Source organism: Amblyomma mixtum, chromosome 3, assembly GCF_055824585.1.
Source record: "Amblyomma mixtum isolate Tamu chromosome 3, ASM5582458v1, whole genome shotgun sequence".
NCBI classification, from domain to species: domain Eukaryota; kingdom Metazoa; phylum Arthropoda; class Arachnida; order Ixodida; family Ixodidae; genus Amblyomma; species Amblyomma mixtum.
The window spans coordinates 130,064,117-130,084,815 of NC_143014.1; the positions used below are offsets into that span (position 1 = coordinate 130,064,117).

Here is a 20,699-nt window from a genome sequence, read left to right on the forward strand (position 1 = left end):
GAAATATTGCTGCTTTGGCTGCGAGAACTGTGCTGCATCTTTAATAGTATAACATTATGGTCCCAAATCAAGGTGCATTTTTCTCATTGCTTCAGCAGGTATGCTGAACTGCTTCATCAAACTGCTCATTTTCTTTTGCTGCACAGTTCAAGACATCAGATGCATGTATTAACTTCTTCTGTGGTCTGTTTGCACAGGATATTGAACTCTTTTGATAGGAACTTTTGCCATGCGTCCTGCTGTTGTTCCCTACAGCGCATTTTGTGAAGCCATATAAGGTTCTGGCCGTTCCTCTATAGCATTACAGCTTCTTCAAAATATAAACACAAAGTGCAATTTGAGTGCACATCTGCAGGCTCCACACAGTGATACCAGCAGGTGCACACAGCAATCTTGTTTGCCACATGAACAACCTACTGTTGTGCGATAGCTTATCTAGCATGCAAGGAAGTGGCTGGGCAGCATGTTGGTCCACACTGCGCCATGCGCTTAAAGGCACACGTGTGGAAACAACGTGTAGTTATATGAACTGCCACATGCTAGCGCAAACATTCAGACAGCATTCCATTTTCACGTCAGCTGGGGCACTGTTTAATTCAGAGCGTGATGCAACTCCAGAACCAAGCGGCTTTTCCGCGTCAAAGGACGCCCTTCCAGCAAATGGTGTCGGCCAATTCTCATGGGCCTGCTAGCGTGGCAATGCAGGCAGTGGCAATGAAAGGGGATAGTCCCGGCCCTCCATGGATGAGGATAGTCTTCTCTCTGCAGTGTCACGCTAGCAGGTTCTTGAGAATTGGCCGACGCCATTTGCTGGAAGGGCATCCTTTGACGGGAAAAAGCCGCTTGGTTCTGGAGTTGTCCAACAGCATTGCAATTTCGCCCAAGCTGGGCACTGTTCAATTTAGATCCCCTTGCAGTCTGCGAAGCTGTTCCTGCTTCATCGCCTTCTCAGTCTGCAGGATTTCTATGTCAAGCTTCACTTTTTCTATCTGCATTGCGTGAACTTGTTCTTCAAACTTGATTTTTTTTTTTCGTTGCGCTTGAAGTTTTAAATCGTTCATTTCATCATAAAAAGTTTTCTTCCGATGCCGCTCAGAAAGTATGTCCTTATGGTCCTCCTTCATGAGTTGCAGGCGGAGCACATGCTCCTCCCGAAGGAGAGCAACTCGAACATCGTTTTCGGCGGATAGCATTCTCTCCAAAAGGGCCATCCGCCCTCTCGAAGCCCTACTGTCCCCAGTGGCCACTGCTGCAGCAATGGTGCAGTTTGCATCAGCTTCAGATACAACTGTGTTGGAAGCAGCATCAGGCCGAACGATGGGCGACGAGATGCTGTTGTTGTCCTCAGTTGCCTCTGGAGCTGCTGCAGCTGTCCCACTTGTTCCAGCAGGGGTCACTGATGGCTGTGACTGGCCGCCATCAAGGCTGATTGGCTCCCACTGGTCGTCTGCAATCAACCAAAAAGACCAAAATATGCGAGACAAGATAAATGCAAGGTTATGAAACAGTATCCATTGCGTTTGCTAGCTTCACGTACAAACTACACTGTACCACGGTTTTTTTCTCATGACCTCAGATGTTCGTCCTGCATCAAAAAGCAATTGAAAACTCCTGCAGTGTTCTTGTTTTACACTGCCACATACAGCACCATTCTTGTAACCAGCGTCACAACTGCGTACACAGCTGTGTTGTAAATAATGCGTGCACAACAGGCAATTGCAACTAAATGAATGACTGAATAAAAGCAGTAACAAAGGTCTTTGCTTCACCTCTCTGCGCTGTTCTATTTTTCGTGGCGATGCTACCCACACAAACTATTGCGGCGATGCTGCCCACACAAACTATTGCTCCACAGTTCCCCTGTGAGCAAATGCACTGCCATCAGTGAGGCTATATTCAAAAGCCCAGAAGCTTTCCAAGTTCATGCTACATACACAAGGTAAACAGCAGCCTACTATATAACAGGAAGGACCATAGCTTAGGAAGCAACTTTCTAAGATGCAAAAAATCAAATACTGTGCAGTAACATCTCTGCATACAAAACTAAAAACATGCTTAAAGAAGCAGCGAGGTTATGAAGAAGGCTTTGAGCATTGCAAACAGATTGGCTGCAGTAAGTATTTGGGCCAAGAAGTCAGGCATTGCGGCATGCAAGTACATCGATATGACACTGCACTAGATAAGCAGCACACATTTCAAAGAATTGCACCCAAATGAAAACTGTGTTACTGCTGAGAAAGTGATGCAAGAATGCCTAAACAAGATTCACAAACAAAAAACATCCAGATGTGAGAATGTTGCAGTTAAGACCGCAGCACTGACAACGCTCACCACGTACCACACCACCTGAGCTTACTCCCCACCTTCTGGTGCAGAACAGCAGCACTTCACTGACATGCTTGTATGGAGCCAAGGCAAACGTGTCCTCTGTGCACAGACGTTGCTTTGAGCAGCCTACCATTATAATGCCCATTGATGCAGCCTTTCTCTACTTGCCCAAACACTTGCAACCCCATGCACAACACCTTTATCCAGTGTTGTTTCCAGTCATGCTTTACTGTTTATTACCCATGAAAGATTCAACCCTTTCTGTCCTGCATAGCATCCCATGGTGTTCACAAGGAACACACAACACAGTGTCAACTGTGAAATTGCATGCAGTATGTGGCATTAAAAGAAGTGCACAGGGAAGGAAATGCTTTTCTTGCTACTCCAGTACATTACTTATGCATAATACCTTACCTGTGTAGTCAAACTCCATGTCATCTGTGCCGTCGATCATTGGCTGAAGCAGCCTCACGACGGGCAGAGTGTGGACGGGGGGCAGGTCAGGTGCACCATCAGAATCAAATTCATTCCGAATTCTGGTGCTCATATGGCTTGCCACCGCTCCCACCTGCTCAGTGACAGGATCCATGTCGGCCGGTGCGGGTCCTCCCCCTAAACAAGAATAGTGGTTTAGCACACAGGGAAGCCAGCTTTGAAAAATAAAGTATTTCAATTAAAAATAAATTATCCTCCACCACTTTTCCTTCCTTCACTTCACTTTATTACCTTAAAGGACCCCACGATTTGGGGTATTACATAACGGGTGGGTTACATTGAAACAGCAGATTGAATAAACAAAGAAAAAACGGAAGGTACAAATATTATTCGCTGTTAAAGGTCGCTGCTAAACAGTTCGCAGATGTTGATGGGCAGGTGATTGCGGTGATGTGTGGAAGGCCTTTCCAGTCCTTGGCTGAACGTGGAAAGAATGATCTTTCTCACGTTTATTGGAAACTAGCTCTCTTAAATTGCTCGCATACGAAAAATTGTACACACTAGCCTGTGCTCCTACTTGTTTTCGTGCCTATATACTCGAAAGAATTAATAAGAACCAGTAAAGGCTGGCTGCTCTCTGTGCATGTCGCTGCTAGAGAACTGTTGACACAAACACAAGATGCATGCACCATCTTCGCGAAAAGCAACAAGGATGCCCTTTCCGATTCTCATGCTGTCAGGAAACCCAGAGGGGTACAGAGCGCGCTCACGTCACGCTTCGTCGCCGGCCGCTTTTTGCGCTCTCATGGCAGCCTGATTACTTCTCGCAAAGCCGGCACATGGAATCATGAAGAAAGAAGCAAACAGCACATTTCGTTGAAAGCACGATTTCCACCGTATATGCGTGCCCTACAGTTCCATAACGCATTCCAGCACTTGGTGCTTACAAGCGTATTCCTGCTCAGTGCTCTGAACTGTCACGCGTTAATCCGCGAATACAAAATATGCAGGCAAGTGAAATGTAAACACAGCCCAAATGCGCCAATCGTGTGCGATTCGCAAAGTGTGCTTACCGGTCTTGTGGCGCTCCCGCTTTCCCTTGGCACTCTGCTCCTTCCACTTCTGTTTGAGATTTGCCCTGCATTTCTTGAGCTGCAGGAAGTCGCGCCGGGTAACACCGTGGTGGGATTTGAACAAATTCGCCACCTCCTACCATGCTTCATTTTTTTTTTGTTGCTAAAGACGCGACGTCCGTTTTTTTACATTCCAAAACATGTGCGCGCTGCTTCACGATCGAGGTTAGCAGCGACTTCTCTTCCGCCGTGAATCGCGGTGCTGCCTTGCGTTGCGAGGGCGCATTGTTGTTGTTGTTGTTGTCCTCTAGATAATGGCGCGTACCCACTGCGGGGGATTGGCCAAGACACAGGCGGCAACTGATAGGTGCACAAAATGTTAAACATGAAAATAATGGTTGGAAAAAATAAAATAATTACGATAATAATAGCAATTAGGAAATAAATTAAAGGATCTCAGATGTGTAATTGAAATAGGCTAAACGAATGCTATGAGATCGGTGACTGAAATAGAGAACGGGGCTAAATATTCCACGTTTCAGAAAGCTTTCGTTCCAGAGAAATATTGATCATGAAAAAGAGCAGAGCTTAAGACGGCAGCCGTTTAGTGTCTGTAAGGAAGTTTGGCATGGCGGAGAGCACATTCCGGTTGCTGTGCCCAAGGGAGGAAGCCCCAAGAGACAGAGCAACCCCGGCAGACAGACTTAGACCAAGCTGTCGTAACGGAAGCTCCAGCAGGCGGCTCCGTAAAGAGGAGAAACGGCGGCAGGTCAACAAGAAATGATCTATCGTTTCGGGTTCTCCGCAGAACGGGCACAATGGGGAGACCGCCCGACCAGATCTATAAAGGTAGAAGTTTAAGTGAGGCACGCGACAACGTAGACGCGTGAAGGAAACCTCAAGCTTGCGTGATCGCCATCCTTTACTGCACCACGGGTAAAGGAGATGCCGGAATTCGGGAGAGGAGGTCAGAGCTGATGCTGCGAATTCTTTCAGGAGCAGATACCTGCGAAACCTGGGCGCCGTAATATATGCGCTGGGTGGAAGCACAGATACGACTGGGGCCTTGAAGAGATGCCTTCGCCAGGGTATCGGCAACCTCATTCAAATGGATTCCCTTGTGCCCAGGCACTCAGACCAACCGTAATGAACACACGTGGGGTGGAACCAAGCATTATTGTCTATCGCCGACAAAGGTACCTGGGTCGGCTGCGACATTTTCTTCTACTGCATGCGACAACACCACGAGGAAAACTGCGTGAGCGGCGTGTTTTCCTTAGCACATGGCTGAACACCTGTGACGCACGTTGCCAACCGAAAACCTCATTCGCGCCATAGACGCGGAGAGCACTGATTTGCAGTGCCCGCCGGAAGCTTTTTTCTCCAAAAAGCGCTCATACTATTTATGTGCCTGCGAATGTTCAGTGAACTATATACTTTTTTGGTCACGTAACATGCGTTATGGTAGGGAATCAATTGTTAATCTCGATCACAGACGACCAGTGTGTCCTCGCATCGAAGCACGCCCTCGACTTGACGAAGCAAGTCAGGTTGAGCATCTATGAAACACGAAACCGAACTTGAGGGTTCTGAAGTCGACTTGGTGCTTCAAGTCGACTTACCGTAGTCGAGTCCAAGCGCGATACAAGTTCGAGTGAAGTTAGATTTCTGCATTCGGGGGTTAGAGGGCACTTATCTCACACAGAGATACGACTTCGGAAAATCTTACTCATCGACCGATGGTCTCGGTTAGAACCTAGAGGTTTTCCGTACGTGTTAAGCACGGAGCCTAGTTGCGACTTATCTCACACAGAGATGCGACTTCGGAAAATCTTACTCATCGACCGGCGGTCTCGGTTAGAGCCTAGAAGTTTTCCGTACGTGCGAAGCACGGAGCCTGTTTAGGACTGCCATTCCTGGCTTTTCCTTCCGTTTTTATTTCTTACATAAACAAAGGCGCTGGGGCGGTCATTTCTCTTGACCCGCCCCAGTCTTTGATCAACCAATCGCTACTTAATTTCGCAGTAGCCACGGCCCTGTGGGTTGGGCACAGCCTCGAAACCAGGGCTCGAATAAATAAAACAAACAAATCAAGAAAACATTCGTAAAACGCTCTCCACGCAACACCCTCGCCTTCCCCCAAGAACGCACTTTTCATCTTAAGTGCATGCACGTGCGTAACTGCCTCAAGGCGGCCACCCTCTCGTGCTGCGTCCAACCGGAAGACCTTTGTCTACCTCCCCGCATGGCTACAACGCTATCAGTCAGCGGATCGGTCCTTTGATCAGTCGCGGTGGGAGGGAGACCACCCCTTTCGGGACGGCAAGGCCACGCCGCACGCGCGCCCTCTGCCCGAGGCGTCACGGCTGCGTTCCAAAGTGGCGTCCTCCCCTTCCGCATTTGTTGCTGCACTGCGTGAGCACTGCAAGAGGAGCCTGCTTTTCAGGCTCCTCTTTTGCAGTTTTTTAATTAAGTTCTAATGCCTTTAAAATCTGGTCAGGCTGTGTTTTAGTATTCGGTCTAGTAATTAGCGACATGGTGGTCATATCCCAAACCACGAAAACATATTTGAGCATGGATACAAAAGAAGCCAACAGTTACTGAAAAGAAGAAGGAAAGTATTGAAGAACGTATATTTTTTTGGTCGGGTGGGTGTTGATTAAGGCATGAAGTTGGCTGCGTTATTGCTTATAAGGAGCGTAATTTTTGTAGAATATATTTGAAAAGACAACTGGCCCCACAACTTGAGTGTCATCGGAACCCATGGCCCCCGAATGTGGCGAGCAGTGCTCTACCATCATGAGCTACGGCGGCGGCTGTCTCCCCTTCTACTACGAAGTTCGCCTGAGTCACCACCGACCATAGCGACGGATGTGGAACGTCCTGTCATACGGCAGGTTTCCACGTAGAACGTAATCGAACGGTGAGTGCGGCAGCAGTGCGAGAAACCTCTTGCTCATCTACGACCTCAAGGCTGCCAGAGCCGAGACCCTTGTTACGTTGCTGAGCAGAAAAGGGTGAGGAGATGGTGGGATGGTTAGGATATTTATACGAAAAAAAGCCAACACTCACTGCTACCAAGGAACCAAGTATACCAAGGATACCTAAGTTTAACTTGGCTTTATTAAATCGTCAATATCAAATGCCGCAGTTCTTCAAGGTTTGAGCCAAATCTCGAGTAGAAGCATCTTAAGAAATAACCCTCTTTACGCCCCTCTGGCTTCAAATTAGCGTTCCCGTCAATTGCTTGCTCACTTAATGAAAAGCTGTCCCCCTTATGCGCCTAGCGCCTGTTGTGTGTTGTACAACATTACCCAATGGCCGTATTGTATGAAAAAATGCCTGGAGTTTGGAAGCTGCTGCGTCCTCCTAAACGCCATGGCTTCTGCACACGGTGAAAACTGCACGAAGAGCATACACTTCCATGTTTTCAAGCCAATTTTTCAGGACGAGTTGTACTGTTAGGAATATTTCGTTTCCTTCTTTCCATCACAGCGATTAACGCAATCGATAATGTGCGAGTTAATAATTAACTTGACGCAATTTGTCTGATTAAAAAAAGGGGATGAATGCTCAGTGTATTCACGTCTCCCAACGCTAACGTAGGCATTTCCTCTCGAATTCGCAACATGCTTATTTCCTTCCAGCCATGTGTTGGAGGTGAAAGTGTTGTCGAAGGTGTCAGAGACTGGAGTACGAGCGCGCAATTAAGCGTAGGGGAAGCTGTGTTGTACACCGTAGGTCCCGGCAAAGCGCAAGAACGCCCGCGTGCGCGTCCGGCACTCACTTGAACATCAGCAGGGCCAGGGGAAGTCCCGCGATGAAATACTGCATATTCAGCGACAGGAACCACGAGTGCAGCATGCACTGCAAGCAAAGTGTCCATTGAACAAGGATGAGTATCCAAAGCGTAAGATTCAAAACAATCCAAAGATTATTTGGAGTGGAGTGTTACGAAGTTATGAAACGACATTTTAAGTAGGAATATGGACTTCAAAAGGCTTTTTTTGCGGGATATTTGCACTATCACTCAGCGCAGGGCTTCACATGATACTGGGCGTACACAGAAAAAGCAAAACTTTGCCCTATTGCATATTTATTTATTTATTTATTCCTTTCTTTGTCTTTCAGCCATGACTGTTGCGGTTTTATTAACAGAATCCCAGGAAGTCAAAATTAGTCCGGGGAGCTGAACTACGGTGTGCTTCATAGCTCTACAATGTTGTTTTGACACGCACAAACAAAAAAAAACAATCAGTGTAACTCTCTTCCTCTCTTCTTTCACTTTCAAACACGCCACCCTCCAGCCGTCAGATGGATGAAGCCCGTCCAAGGTGACAAACTGAAGCGCCCTCGAAAAACAGATGAGATAACGAATGGATGGGCGGCGTTGGGAGAAACAAGGAAAGTAGGGAGAGAAAATGGGGGGACGCTGTTGCGAACGAGAGATTGAACGATGAGATAAAAAAAAAGTTGGGCTGAGGCTTAGCTAAAGTGTTAAGTCTGGATATCTCGAAGCGAAAAGCTTCGTGGCGATGCTCATGGTTTAGCTTAAGGTTTGATACATAGGGTTACAATTTGGGTATAGCTTTCTAGCTTTTCCAAAACGTGTTGTCTTAGGTATACAAAGCTTGTACAAAGGATATTAAAATCTCTTCATTTCTTCTTCTTCAATGGACACATTGTCTTGCACTTTCTGTATAGCCATACAGATGGCCCGGTGATCAGAGTAGTAGCAAGCAGCTGTGCTTGTGGCTGCTACGCAGTATACAGAACGCACAACCTGTCTCTGATAGACAAGAATTCAGAGCCGCTCCCAGGCGCGGCCATTTTGCGCCGACTGGCGCGCCGCGGTGCGGGCGTTTCTTTGGGGACTGCGGGGCTGCGGCAGCTCCGCGGCGTCGCCTGCATATAGCCGCGCTTTGGGCGCTAAAAAAAACATTGCGGAGCATACTTCCGCAGCGTGGCTGTGTTGCAGGAAGTATATACGTTATCAAAGCGATAACATTGACGCGTTTTAAACACATTTATTTTCACATTCACGTTAATTGTGCCGGCGCTTAGAACGCGCTCGTGCTTATATCGCTTCCGTCTTGGTGCTCCACCGCAAAGAAACTTTTTGTTCAATATCAAGCATTAGGTGTGCGGCTAGCATGCAGTTACAATTCCTATGCACTCTTATTCCTTCCTGCATGCCATAAAGCCCCCCCCCCCCCCTTCCACAACCAGGGCTTTCTTGTCGCCTGCGTGGTGCGCCAGTTTATCAACAAATTACCGCTGTGAGCTCAACTGAGTCGCAGCGCTGTTACGTTTCGCCTCCTTCGTGAGAGAAAAATCGGCGTGGTAGCAGCGGAATGCCGATGAGTCACGAAAGGCACGCGGGGTCAACGCCTGAATTAGCCTCGGAAGCGGTGTCAGTCGTCCACCCCGCATCTGGCCAGCCAGCTCTGCAGTACAGAAAGAAGTTAGCTGCGACGTTCGGCAGTACTAGACATTCCAAGGGGCACATCAAGTTGACAGCAGCAACCGTCTTCCAGGGAGAAGTGGTCAACGACCGTTTCCCCTACCCCGAGCACGTGCGACCACATGAAAGGCGCAGGAACGCTGTTCGAGAGCCTTCCAGAATCTGCGCGACGCAGAGGGCATCCTTCTCTCCCAACACGTGACGGGGACGTGTGTGTGTGTGTGTGGGTGCCACAGTGAACTTTCAGGACCCTCCTTTCCCGACAAGCCCGGCCCCCATCTAGGGAGCCCAGGGAAAAGAAAGGATATAAAACTCGGCGCCTTGGACGGCCGAGTAGCTCCTGACCATCTGAGCTCATCGACATGTAGCTTTGCTCCTTGTTTTGAGACTCTCTTACTGAGACGTTCTCCCAGTTGCTTTTTGTATTTATGTAAATTCCCTTGTATAAAGTTCTTCTCCTTGTCTTTCCCCGTCTTAAACCTCGCCTCCGACCTCCCTCATCCCCTCTTCGACCCGACCATGCTACGAGAGCCGCAATAGCGCCAACAGAAAACGAATTTTGTCATGGTTTATGCAACCTGGTGCATAAAAACGTACCTTCAATTTTTAATTTAATTTATCAAAGCTTAAATAGATATGAGCAGCTAATCCAACTTTCGCTAATTCTGAGGTCCGAAGTCGCGTTATTTTATTGAGGAGCTCTCGCCTCGTGTGAGAGCGTTGCGTAGCCGTTTGGCAAAGTATGGAAAATGTAATGAAATCGCACATATTTTCCTATGATTAAGGTAGATACCGCCCCGCCGCGGTGGCTTAGTGGTTATGGCTTTCGGCTGCTTGCCCGAAAGACGTGGGTTCGATCCTGGCCGCGGCGGCTGAATTTCGATGGAGGCGAAATTCTAGAGGCCCGTGTACTGTGCGATGTCAGTGCACGTTAAAGAACTCCAGATGGTCGAAATTTCCGGAGCCCTTCACTGCGGCGTCCCTCATAGCCTGAGTCGCTTTGGGACGTAAAACCTTAATAAACCAAACCAAACTAAGGTAGATACCAACAGCAGAAAGATACTATAGATAACCCTTTACCCCCCAGATCCCTCTGACGTGCGTGCGGAAAAAGCAGCTGAAATTTTTTGCGGTCGTGCTTACAATCCTGTGCATGAAATGTGTTTAATGGGAACAAGAGCAAGCTCAGCGCAAGGATGCCGAACACGTACTGGTGATCGAAAACACGCGCTCCGTCGGGACAACCTAGTCTGCAGCTCGCCTATCCTGCTACTACTTCACTGAGTCAAATCAATAGATCTACATTCTGATGCATAAAATTATCATAGATGATAGCGCACGTAAAAGGCGACAACAAACGACACGACAGCGCAGAAATCAGCTTAGAAGTGCCGGTTTCCAGTCCGTACACTACCTGGTCGACTACCCTCGGATGTCACGTTAACGAGTAACTGCGCGCAAGATAACTGCAGTACTGTCTGGAAGAGGGAAAATGTGAGTAGTGACGCACAGCACACACCCTCATACGTTAGCTGACGGAGCACAACAACGGCAGAAGCGAACAAGTAAACATGCGTTCTACGCGCGGCGCCGGCGACAAGACACAGTTGTGCTCGCCAGTGAGCAAGACTCCGTAGCCAGACCGAGGAACGGCGTGCGACGGACTAGAGCACTGCACGGGCCTCAATCTGAGGCCCAAGCCCGGCCCGGACCCGAGACCTGAAGCCCGAGCCCGGCCCAGGCTCGCGGCTTCAAGCCCGGGTCCGGCCCAGGACAGCTAAATTACCGCTCTAGCGAGCCCGGCCCGGCCCGTGAATCCCGGAGTGAGGCCCAGCCCGGGCCCGCCCGGCCCGTTCCACAGTAACGTTTGAGGTATACTGCTCACTTTGAGTAAGTAGACTGCTACTACACCGATAAGGAAGTGACCGACAAAGGTTCTGAAACCACAGTTTGGCTTGCAGAAAGTTGGTTCCTTTTAACCCAGAAGGAAGTGATTAAGACTAGTGCTCGCCAGGCCCGTCTTTTCGACAGTGATCTCGTGTAGGTGCACAATGATAAACTCAGAAGTTCCGAGAGCCATATAAAAAGGGCTGCATACGCGGCTAATAACTTTGCATTCCCCCATGATTTTAATCCGTTATATTTTGCCGCCCGCCAAGTATAAACATTAAAGCTGCCTAGCAAGCAGGGGGATGACATTTTTTTAGTGAACTTGATCTCACAGTTTGAACTCATAGCCGAACTGGTCGCCTTTCAGCAGAAACGAAAAGCTTAAAGGCTTGATTGAGCATTTCACGATGTGTGTTTGAAGACTATAAGCGTCCTAAACTAACACGTTCTTCCCGAATGCATTTCTAATAGTGTGTTGGTATGTTTCGGGATGATGAACGATCAATGGCCAATTAATACCAGTTGAATTTCACTCTTACTGGTGGAGCAGAAGATAACGCGCGAACCACGTGATAACTTACAGGGCAAAACACTTGTCATGACAACCAGGCTGAAGAAGCGAGGAGTGATAGATGCGGTTATGAGATGAGATTTACAAACTCTCACGAGCTTGTGTGGAGACATTCCGATCAGCTGATCAAAAAGAAAACCAAACGCGTTTTAGTTAATTTTCTCACATAAGAAAAACATAGCTATAAAATATGGAGCTATATGGGGCTTAAGAACCCAACTGGAGTCAAGATGTGAGAGACGCCGAAGCAGAGGTCTCCGGATCATTTCGACGACCTGGGTTTCTTCAACGAGCAACGATACTACAAAGTACATGACTGTCTTGATTGCCGCCTTAAACAGAAATGCAGCCGCCGAGGCTAGGATCAAACCCTGGTTGCCCGGCTCAGTAACCAAGCGCCTTGACCACTAAGCCACCGCGGCGTGGAAATAAGGCAATAAATAAGTCAATGAATAAAGCTTAGCTTTTTTCTCAGCGCGTACTATAACCAATAGCTCATCCGTGTCGCTGCTCCAATGCCGCAGTTGTGTACTTCACTCTGCAATTGGTTTGGTTTGGTTTATGGGGTTTAACGTCCCAAAGCGACTGAGGCTATGAGAGACGCCGTAGTGAAGGGCTCCGGAAATTTCGACCACCTGGGGTTCTTTAACGTGCACTGACATCGCACAGTACACGGGCCTCTAGAATTTCTCCTCCAAAGAAATTCCAGCCGCCGCGGCCGGGATCGAACCCGCGTCTTTCGGGTCAGCAGCCGAGTACCATAGCCACTGAGCCACCGCGGCGGCTGCCTCTGCAATTGGGAATGAATAGTCGGATACGAGCCGTTTCTGTACGGACCCAAGCCCGGCTCGGGTCCGCAGCTTTAAGCCCGGGCCCGGCCCAGGTTCAGGCCCGGGCCCGGCCCAGGCCCGGCAAAACAAATCATCTACCGGCCCGGCCCGCGGGCCGGGGCCGGCACGGGCCCGGGCTTTCGGGCTGGCCCGAGCCCGTGCAGTGCACTACGACGGACTCCTTGCAGGAGCGAGAGCTGCGCCGGCGACAACACATAGAGGGCAAACCTTCGACTGCTGGAACTGCCGCCTGGGACGAGGTTTGTGCCAGCAAAAAAAATGAAAATTTGTTTTGAAGAAATCAAGGGCGCACTTACTGTCTCACTTCTCGGTGGATACCTAGACCGCGCAGTGAGGCAAAGTAGGAAGTGAGTGCCAAATAAAAAAAGAGGAAGAGATGCCGTAGTGGAGGGCTTCGGAACAATTCCGACCTCCTGGGGATCTTTAACGTGCGTGAAGTGACGTCGCACAGCCTTGTGCGTTTCGCCTCCATCGAAACGTGGCTGCCACGGCCGAATTCCAACCCAGGTACACCGGCTCAGTAGCCTAGAGACCACTGAGTCACTGCGGCGGGTGTTCGTGCGAGGGGTGGGGGGGGGGGTGCGCTGGAGCGAGAGCATACACTGTAAACAAAAATATAGCCAAAAGGGGGTAAAAATGGTGGCGGCCACCCTTTTTACTCCATTTGTGAAAACATTTACTCCATGAGTGGGGAGTAAAAAGGTGGACTGCCCTCCATTTTACCCCCATGAGGGAGTAAAAATGAGGATTTACCAGCATTTACTCCAGTCTAGAAAGGAAGTTAATTGTGCCAATACTCCACCAGTGCCGAAATGGTGTAAAAAAACACCATTTTGTGCAATCCGCCCCGCCGCCTAGCGTCTCGTCTGCTTCTGGTCAGTTGTCGGATAATGGCGGTGAGTGACGACCGCTTGGTTACCATCGTCACTGGATCTCTGCTGACTTCTGCTCCTTCACGGGCACCTGCCGCGGTACAAGACATCGGCTTGTCGCCGTTTTCCGCTACAGTACGTTACATAATTGAATTGTTCCTGTGAAGCCTCCAGTGCTCTAACGATACTTGACTTTTCTTTGTTTGTGTCGCCACCCTGTTACAGCCCCCGCTTAGGCCTAATTCTCACAGGCTTTTTTCAGTGTGGTTCTCGCAATGTGTTGCAGCAGGTTATGTGTTGCATGAGCATGGAACTGTGATAGAACATAGTGTCAACGCTGAGCTCTTTATTGAGCTCATGAGGCCACATTTTTCCTCAGCCATGTTTAAAATCCAAGCCTAATTGAAGTGAATATGAAAGCAAACACTGCCATTCCAAACTACCATCAGGTGTATTTTCACCTTTTCTGCTGTGGTTTTGGGTCAAATATAGCGTGATGCATGACCGTGAATACTACCCAGCGTCTCCTTTTCAGTTTTGAACTACTGATTATAATGTTACATCATTTATCTACGAACATGGCCAACGAAACGAGCCCGTACAGCAAAAGGAGACGACAAGCAGACGACTCCTGCCGCGTACGCCGCCGCTGGGCTAGCAGATGGCGGAAAGAATGCGTAACGCGGAGTTACGTTAGGGCAGCGCAGTTTCCCAAGTTGGGTTGCCGGCGGGCCGCAGAGCTACGCTCGTTTCCGCCACTGTCACTGCTGTAAGAATGAGCCTAAATGAAAATAAATAAACATGACGTCATTTTTGGGCTCCATCTCTGTGGGTAGTAAAAAATTTACTCCCTTTTCACTCGAAAATAACTCCCTTATATAAGGGAGTAAATAAAAAACACCATACATATGGAGTAAGAAAACCTCCTTTTGGGTCTGCGTTAGAGGACAAGCCATTTACTCCGTTTTGGGTGTTTTTTTGCTAACAGTGTAGGAAGCGTCAGCGCGAAGTAGTCGCCGCCCAGCCACCGGTTTATGCCGATTGTTTAACTGCGCTGTTGCCTAGTTTAGCCATTTTTTGAAGCGAAAAGCTTCACTACGCTAGTCAACACCGCGCTTCGCGTGAGCCGGAGAATGTCTGAGCGCGAGTGACGTCATGCACGGCGCAGGCTACTGCGCATGTGCGCCGCCGCTTCTCCTCCTCGCCACCGTTTGACCTTCCGCCGCAGCTGTGCGCAGTGCGCATTTGAAAGGAGGGGTATATACGGCGGGCTTGCCCATAGAACAGGCGCACTCTGCCGTGCGCTATGCGTCATCGTTTGACGTTCGCCGCAAGCGCGTGTTTATCGCGGATCACCGCTGCTTTTCGCTTCGAGATAGCCAGGCTTAACCTTTTTTTCTATTTCTTCCTCCTGTTATTTAAATTTCTTCAGCAGGGGTGTGTCTTAAGAAAGACAGAATTCAAGGAAAGAAGGTGTTCTAAAATGATGCAGCGCCCACAATTTCCATGTGTCCGAGAACGTTAAGGAACTACAGTAGCGCAGATAAAAATTTGAATAACCGATTTAGGCTTCCTTTCTTTTTTATTGTGATGAGAGCGTACAATTGTGACCAAGGGTCCTTTTAGTACTACTGACTTTAATAAGAAAACAATTGCATAATGTCTTGATGTTTCGCCGTAGTGCCCATTATAAAATATCGTGCGTGCATGATCAACAATTGAGTAAGCTAAAACTTTCTTCTAACCCGTAAAAAGAGTCCTCGAGCCTAAAATACTTGGGCTCGGGGCAGTCGGATAGGCTTAAAAACCGTGCAGGAATAAGCTGCGTAAATATTTCGTTCGCATGCTCTGGACAAGCGTGCCCACCTCTATGCATTAAATCTGCTAGCGATGGGTATTGTTCACAATATCTTCTAACATGGCCTGCCAATGCGCACCTGATAAGGAGAAACTTAAGTTAGCTGATCACGCCTCCGGCTGACCATGGCGCAGTGGTACTGTGCTCACAAGGACTGCTCTGCAAAACACGATTCAAGGCTTTTTCCTAAATAAGACGCTCTGCCCTTCGATGACACTTCTTGTACCTACACCAATGATCACATAGATCATAGCTTCTTGAATTCGCTTCTAAACATGAGGTAGAATTGTAATTTTGGGGGCCTTTCTACTATTGTTGCCTGTGATGTAAACAATTTTCAAATTACGCCAATTATACTTGTCGTGAGCAACCTTTCCCTTTCTGCATTTATTTATTTAATATATATAATATGACTGTCAATAATTACTTCAGTTACCTTCATACCAATCTTTGGAACCACTGCCGTAGCTCTGCTTTGCCTGTTTAGGTGCTCAATCACTCTCTGAAATTTGTCCCTCGAGTTACTTGGCAGGACAATGTCAAAAGCGAATCGGAGATGAATCGTGCACATTATATGACTTCGAGTCCAGTGAGAAGACACTGTGGCGCCATGCCGCATTAGGGCCTGTACCTTTCAGTTTATACAACAACGATATTGTAAACATAACTGATCTAGCAAGGTTTTTCATTTATGCAGACGAAGCGGCTATATTTATTTCGCGCAGCTACCGCGACACTTTCACAGTCGAAGCAGTCATGACACTAGCTCATTTAAAAGCGTGGTCTGAAGGGAACGGACGAAAAGTAAATGCAGAGAAAAGCAAAGCAGTCATTTTCAATCTTAAGAAATATGGATGATATTGAAATAGTTGACAAATTTAGGACGCTAGATGTTATTGGACATGAAAATAATGTTACAAGTCTGTCATGCAAGCAAATAGTTTGACTAAACTTGCTCGAGTCATGAATAATTTGCATCGCCTTAGAACATTTCTTCCGCTCAAGATTGTACAGCTTCGGTACAAAAAGTTTTCCTTGTCCCAAGTGAACTACTGCTATCTTGTTTTAGCCTGTCTCTCTCTCCCCTCCCCCCAAAGAAACAAAATCAATATTCATTATTTATAAACATTATCTTCTTTCGCCTGCAGCGAAAAACGAGTGATATCTCTCCCCTACCCCCTCCCCTTACATACTATAACCACACGAACGAGTTGCGAACAAGTCATCTTACATCAACAACCATAATAACCTAACCATGTAACCACCACACAGAAATGATGTTATTGCGCCGGTTAATCTGTTTTTCACTATATTGCGAGCAAATTCTTTTCTTTTTCCTTGAGTGTGGGGATTGCCAGTTTGTAACTTTTTGTTGGTATTGTTCTGTATGCTTCCGGTGATGTTAACGATGTCCAAAGAAAATTTGGCAATGTATTAACTCTGCTGTCAGTGACCATGTCACAGTCAAGAGTTCGTCAGGCTCTTTGAGCTTATATTCCTCGGCCCTCTTCATAATTTGAAATGAACAAATAAATCATAATCTTATCATCCCTTTCACGTATTAGTAAGACAGCACACAGATACCTGCTCGAAACGTTGCTATTTTTGCTTGAAATCTCGTCTTCATCGCATGCGTCCAGGGAGGGGGTTTTTTGCGTCCAGCCACCGCTCGAGGCTCCCTTTCCCGCACATTCAAAGCAGCGTTACAAAGTCTCAGAACAAGTCTCTAACCTGCAATTCTGCACCCTAAAAAGACACATACGCACGAACTTTCCTACGAACGCAGCAAAAGCAGAGCCCCTCACTGATCAGGTACAAATGAGGACGCCGTCAAGAAGAGCCCAAGTAGCCCAGTCCATTCTCCGTGAACAAATCTTGCCTTGCATAAATTTTCGACTCCTACTTAGCCCTGCCAGTGCCTTTTTCCTCTTTTTCTCTCTCTCTTTCTCTCTCTTTGTGATCGTTATGTTAAGCAGCCTAAAATCATACATTTGAAAAAGCCTAGCCTGTGCTACGCCTCTTTAGTGGAAATATGGGTGCGGCAGGAAATGCAGGAGAGGCGAGACTCGCCAGGAAGCTCACCATCTTGCTGTAAGACAGGTAGTTGCTGAAGTAAAGCAGATTGGACCACCATCGGAGCCGGCAGTTCTCGGTGGCTAGACCCAGCACGTCGTCCCACATGGGCCCACTGCCAAAGGCCGGCATCAGCACAAACAGAGCCGTGGCCAGCGCGAACGCGGGCGTCATTCTGCACGCAGAAAGCGGATAGAAGAGCAGTTCACGGACCGGTGATACGACAGCCGAAGAAAAATGAAACAAGTTCGACAGTAACTACCATGTTATAAGGCTATGCGACAATGACGGTGAGCGTCCAGTAATCTATCCTGATGGGTTCGTTCCCAATCTTTTGAATATCATAAATTTGCTTACTCTCTGTGTGCTTTTATTTTTTACTATTTTGAGACAACCTGCTCCCTCAACATTTCGTCGCCGATGGGCAATAAAAATGGTTGACAGACAGCGCTTGCCTGTGTCACCTCTCGGTAGTTTGTCCCGCCGTCGCACTGTTTCACTTGTTATGTTATAGCTGGCAACAATGTTGATCGAAATAATAATGATAAAAGTAAAACACCTCTCCTCTTAAGTATTCAGTGCTGTGGGTACGGAGTGCTCATTCGAGAAGAGTGAGCTGATGGGCACGAATTAGTGGTGGGTACAAAGCTTATGGAAACGCCTTACTTTTATTATACCTTGGTTTTATGACAAGTGGAAAGTGACGTTCGAAGTACCAAAGGCGTTGAATCACTAAACTTTGATGAGTCATTTTCAGCCAACAAAAGAGCAATGTCCGATGTAAAAAAGAGAGAAAAAAACGCCTTTTGTGGATAACATGATATGACATTACCTTAATGTAGTTTATTTAAATGCTATCAGTTCCCGACCAATATCAATCTCAATAATGTTTTCACATGATCTGGGTCAATCAGCCGCTTGGCGATCGCAGACAAGCTCAGAGCGCCAAAAATCTGAGCAATGATAAAATAGAGGAGCACCAGAAATCCCGCATATTGTAGTGTAAAAGGGGAACAGGCTAAGCCAGAACGTTTAACAAATCACATTTTTTTCTTAAGAAAAACGCATACGTAGACCAAGTAGGTAGTTAAGACTGATGACTCATAAATATGCACAAATTGTCATACCGGGCTTATTTCGATGCAAAGAAATATGAACTCATCGAATAAATCCGCGTCTTCATCTAATAGGTTGATAAAAGCGTGCGTTACCTCCAGTATCTGTGGAAGACTGCAGAGATCATGCTCCAGAGGCTGATGCTGCTGTTTGTTTGAAGGCACTTTCTGGTGTGGTTGTAGGTGAGGAGCAGGCCCCTGTCGAGAGAACAAGCATGATGGAGGAAACAGACCTGAAATGCTACCACGAATGAAGCCGTAGCTTTTTTGTTTTTAAAGGAATAACAGCACGCCGATGCGACGATGAAAGCGCGCTCATTTTAAGTTGGTGTTATAAATACATAAATTGCAGAATACAAAACTCTAAAGCTTCAGACGTTACAAGAATTTCGCATTAAAATTTCAGTTGACCCTGCCATCTAAACCTAAATGTCATAGTTTACACGAAACCCTGCAATTTTTGTTGATGGTTATTTTGTTATATATGCGAGTTCACTTGCTCTTTTCTAGGGAGGTATTAAAATGCTAGCCACTAGGTTATATCTACACTACCAACGCAAATCTTTAATCTAATAAGTTAGCACAAACAACAAATTAAGTTACACCACACTTTTCGAAGTTTACTTGCCATCAGCGTATGCGAAATGTTGAAGTGTTGCCAATAAGCTGTGAGTAAGCAAAGCTAAGAGCTATAAATCTACTGGAGTAACTTCTGACACAGTTCCACAGGCTGTAGTCAAATCAAACATCAATGTACTTCTGTAAATAAAGGGTGGCAGTGCTCTCAGCCACCTCCTTGAGCACACAAAATCGGGCATGTCGCTATATTCGGGGACACCCGCTGCTTCAAAGTGGCAATTATGCTTCAGTCATTAAAGTAAATGACCGCGCCTAAAAGATAGCTTACTTGCGTATCGTCTTTGTCAAAAGTTACCATGCAACGGGGGTTGTTTCTTAGCACTTATGGCAAACGTTAACCTCTACGCATGTGTAAAGTAAAACCATCTTGCAAGACCGTTTGGTCTTTAGGGACACCGTAGGGGTTGAGAAGCAAACCCTGTAGTTTGGATTTGCTGAGCAAGCGAGACCGTTGAGTTAAGAACAACTTGAAATGCTCAGTCTTTCCTAGTTACGCCTTTTTGGGCTGATTTGCACACCTTAAGGGGGCGCTTGCAATGACGAAGAATCTTACGTATCCTATGAGAAATATCGAAACATAAGCAGTTTTCTTGTTATCCAGCGCATATCTACCCTGTGCGCTTGAGAAGAAGCAACGTTGGCAACTCACGTGATAAAAAAGAAGGTGTCAACGGGTAGAGTGAAGTTTTCGACCAGAGTAAACAGGAAATCCTTGAACAAGACTTGCAACTTGGTTAAGGAAGCTGAAAGAAAAGGACGAGGTGGCGTTTTAAAAGGTTTGGTTTGGTTTAGGGGGTTTAACGTCCCAAAGCGACTGAGGCTATGAGGGACGCCGTAGTGAAGGGCTTCGAAAATTTCGTCCACCTGGGGTCTTTTAACGTGCACTGACATCGCACAGTACGCGGGCCTCTAGAATTTCGCCTCCACCGAAATTTGACCGCCGCGGCCGGGATCGAACCCGCGTCTTTCGGGTCAGCAGCCGAGCGCCATAACCACTGATCCACCGCGGCAGCTTGTTTTAGAAAGGGCCTATGCTTCAAGCACTACACATCCATAAGAAATATTAAGTGTGCAGGTAGTCAGCAATGCTGTAGTGAAGTGGAAAAGTTGCCGAAGGTTACGACGCGGAATGTTTTCGAGACACGTCGGCAAACATGCGAGCGCGCGGAGTTCGGTGTTTTTCCGCCCAGCGACAGCGGTCCGGCCAGAAATCATTTTTCGCTGCGTCTGCAATGCCACTGTGACAGGAGGGGCACGATAAGGTGAAAAATGTTGCGTGTATGTATGGTCGAGCTCAGACAGAAAGAAGGAAACGGGTGGCCTGCTCTCTTGCTTAGGCCGCACGCCCCCACCCTCTACTTCCTCTTTGCCGAAGAGAGAAGGAATGCCCACTCAGTGCCTCGGTAGAATGCCCGTTTAGGTAAACGATGGTTTTGAAAACTAAGACCATTACGCATCACTTTATTTAATCAGTAAAATAAGCCAGTTCACAACCCTGAAGACGCTGGCTATTTTCCAGACACTAGTTCG

General features: G+C 47.4%; 2 protein-coding genes across 2 annotated transcripts in view; both read right to left on the bottom strand.

Annotated features, from left to right (window-relative positions):
* Positions 1-20,699, bottom strand: part of LOC149351815 (nose resistant to fluoxetine protein 6-like) — an 85,494-nt gene that overhangs the window by 17,392 nt on the left and 47,403 nt on the right. Inside the window, exons 7-10 of the mRNA XM_089581144.1 lie at positions 19,819-19,912; positions 18,627-18,728; positions 17,425-17,590; positions 7,624-7,703 (exon numbers count right to left, since the gene is read on the bottom strand). Of these exons, the coding sequence (XP_089437270.1) occupies positions 7,624-7,703; positions 17,425-17,590; positions 18,627-18,728; positions 19,819-19,912 (442 nt within the window). The remainder of the gene's footprint in view (positions 1-7,623; positions 7,704-17,424; positions 17,591-18,626; positions 18,729-19,818; positions 19,913-20,699) is intronic.
* On the bottom strand, positions 805-2,917 carry LOC149351816 (uncharacterized). The gene is made up of 3 exons (XM_089584150.1): positions 2,743-2,917; positions 2,339-2,427; positions 805-1,523 (listed from the first exon to the last, which is right to left on the bottom strand). The coding sequence occupies exons 1-3, from the start codon at positions 2,915-2,917 to the stop codon at positions 897-899; spliced, it is 891 nt and encodes a 296-aa protein (XP_089440276.1). The 3' UTR covers positions 805-896.

Excerpts from the sequence above, each read along its gene's own strand:
- LOC149351816 (XM_089584150.1), bottom strand. The coding sequence starts at position 2,917 with ATGGATCCTGTCACTGAGCAGGTGGGAGCGGTGGCAAGCCATATGAGC. Across the intron at positions 2,428-2,742 it reads CATGGAGTTTGACTACACAG|AGGACACGTTTGCCTTGGCT; the intron begins GTAAGGTATTAT and ends GTCTGTGCACAG. Across the intron at positions 1,524-2,338 it reads GAGTAAGCTCAGGTGGTGTG|CAAACGCAATGGATACTGTT; the intron begins GTACGTGGTGAG and ends ACGTGAAGCTAG.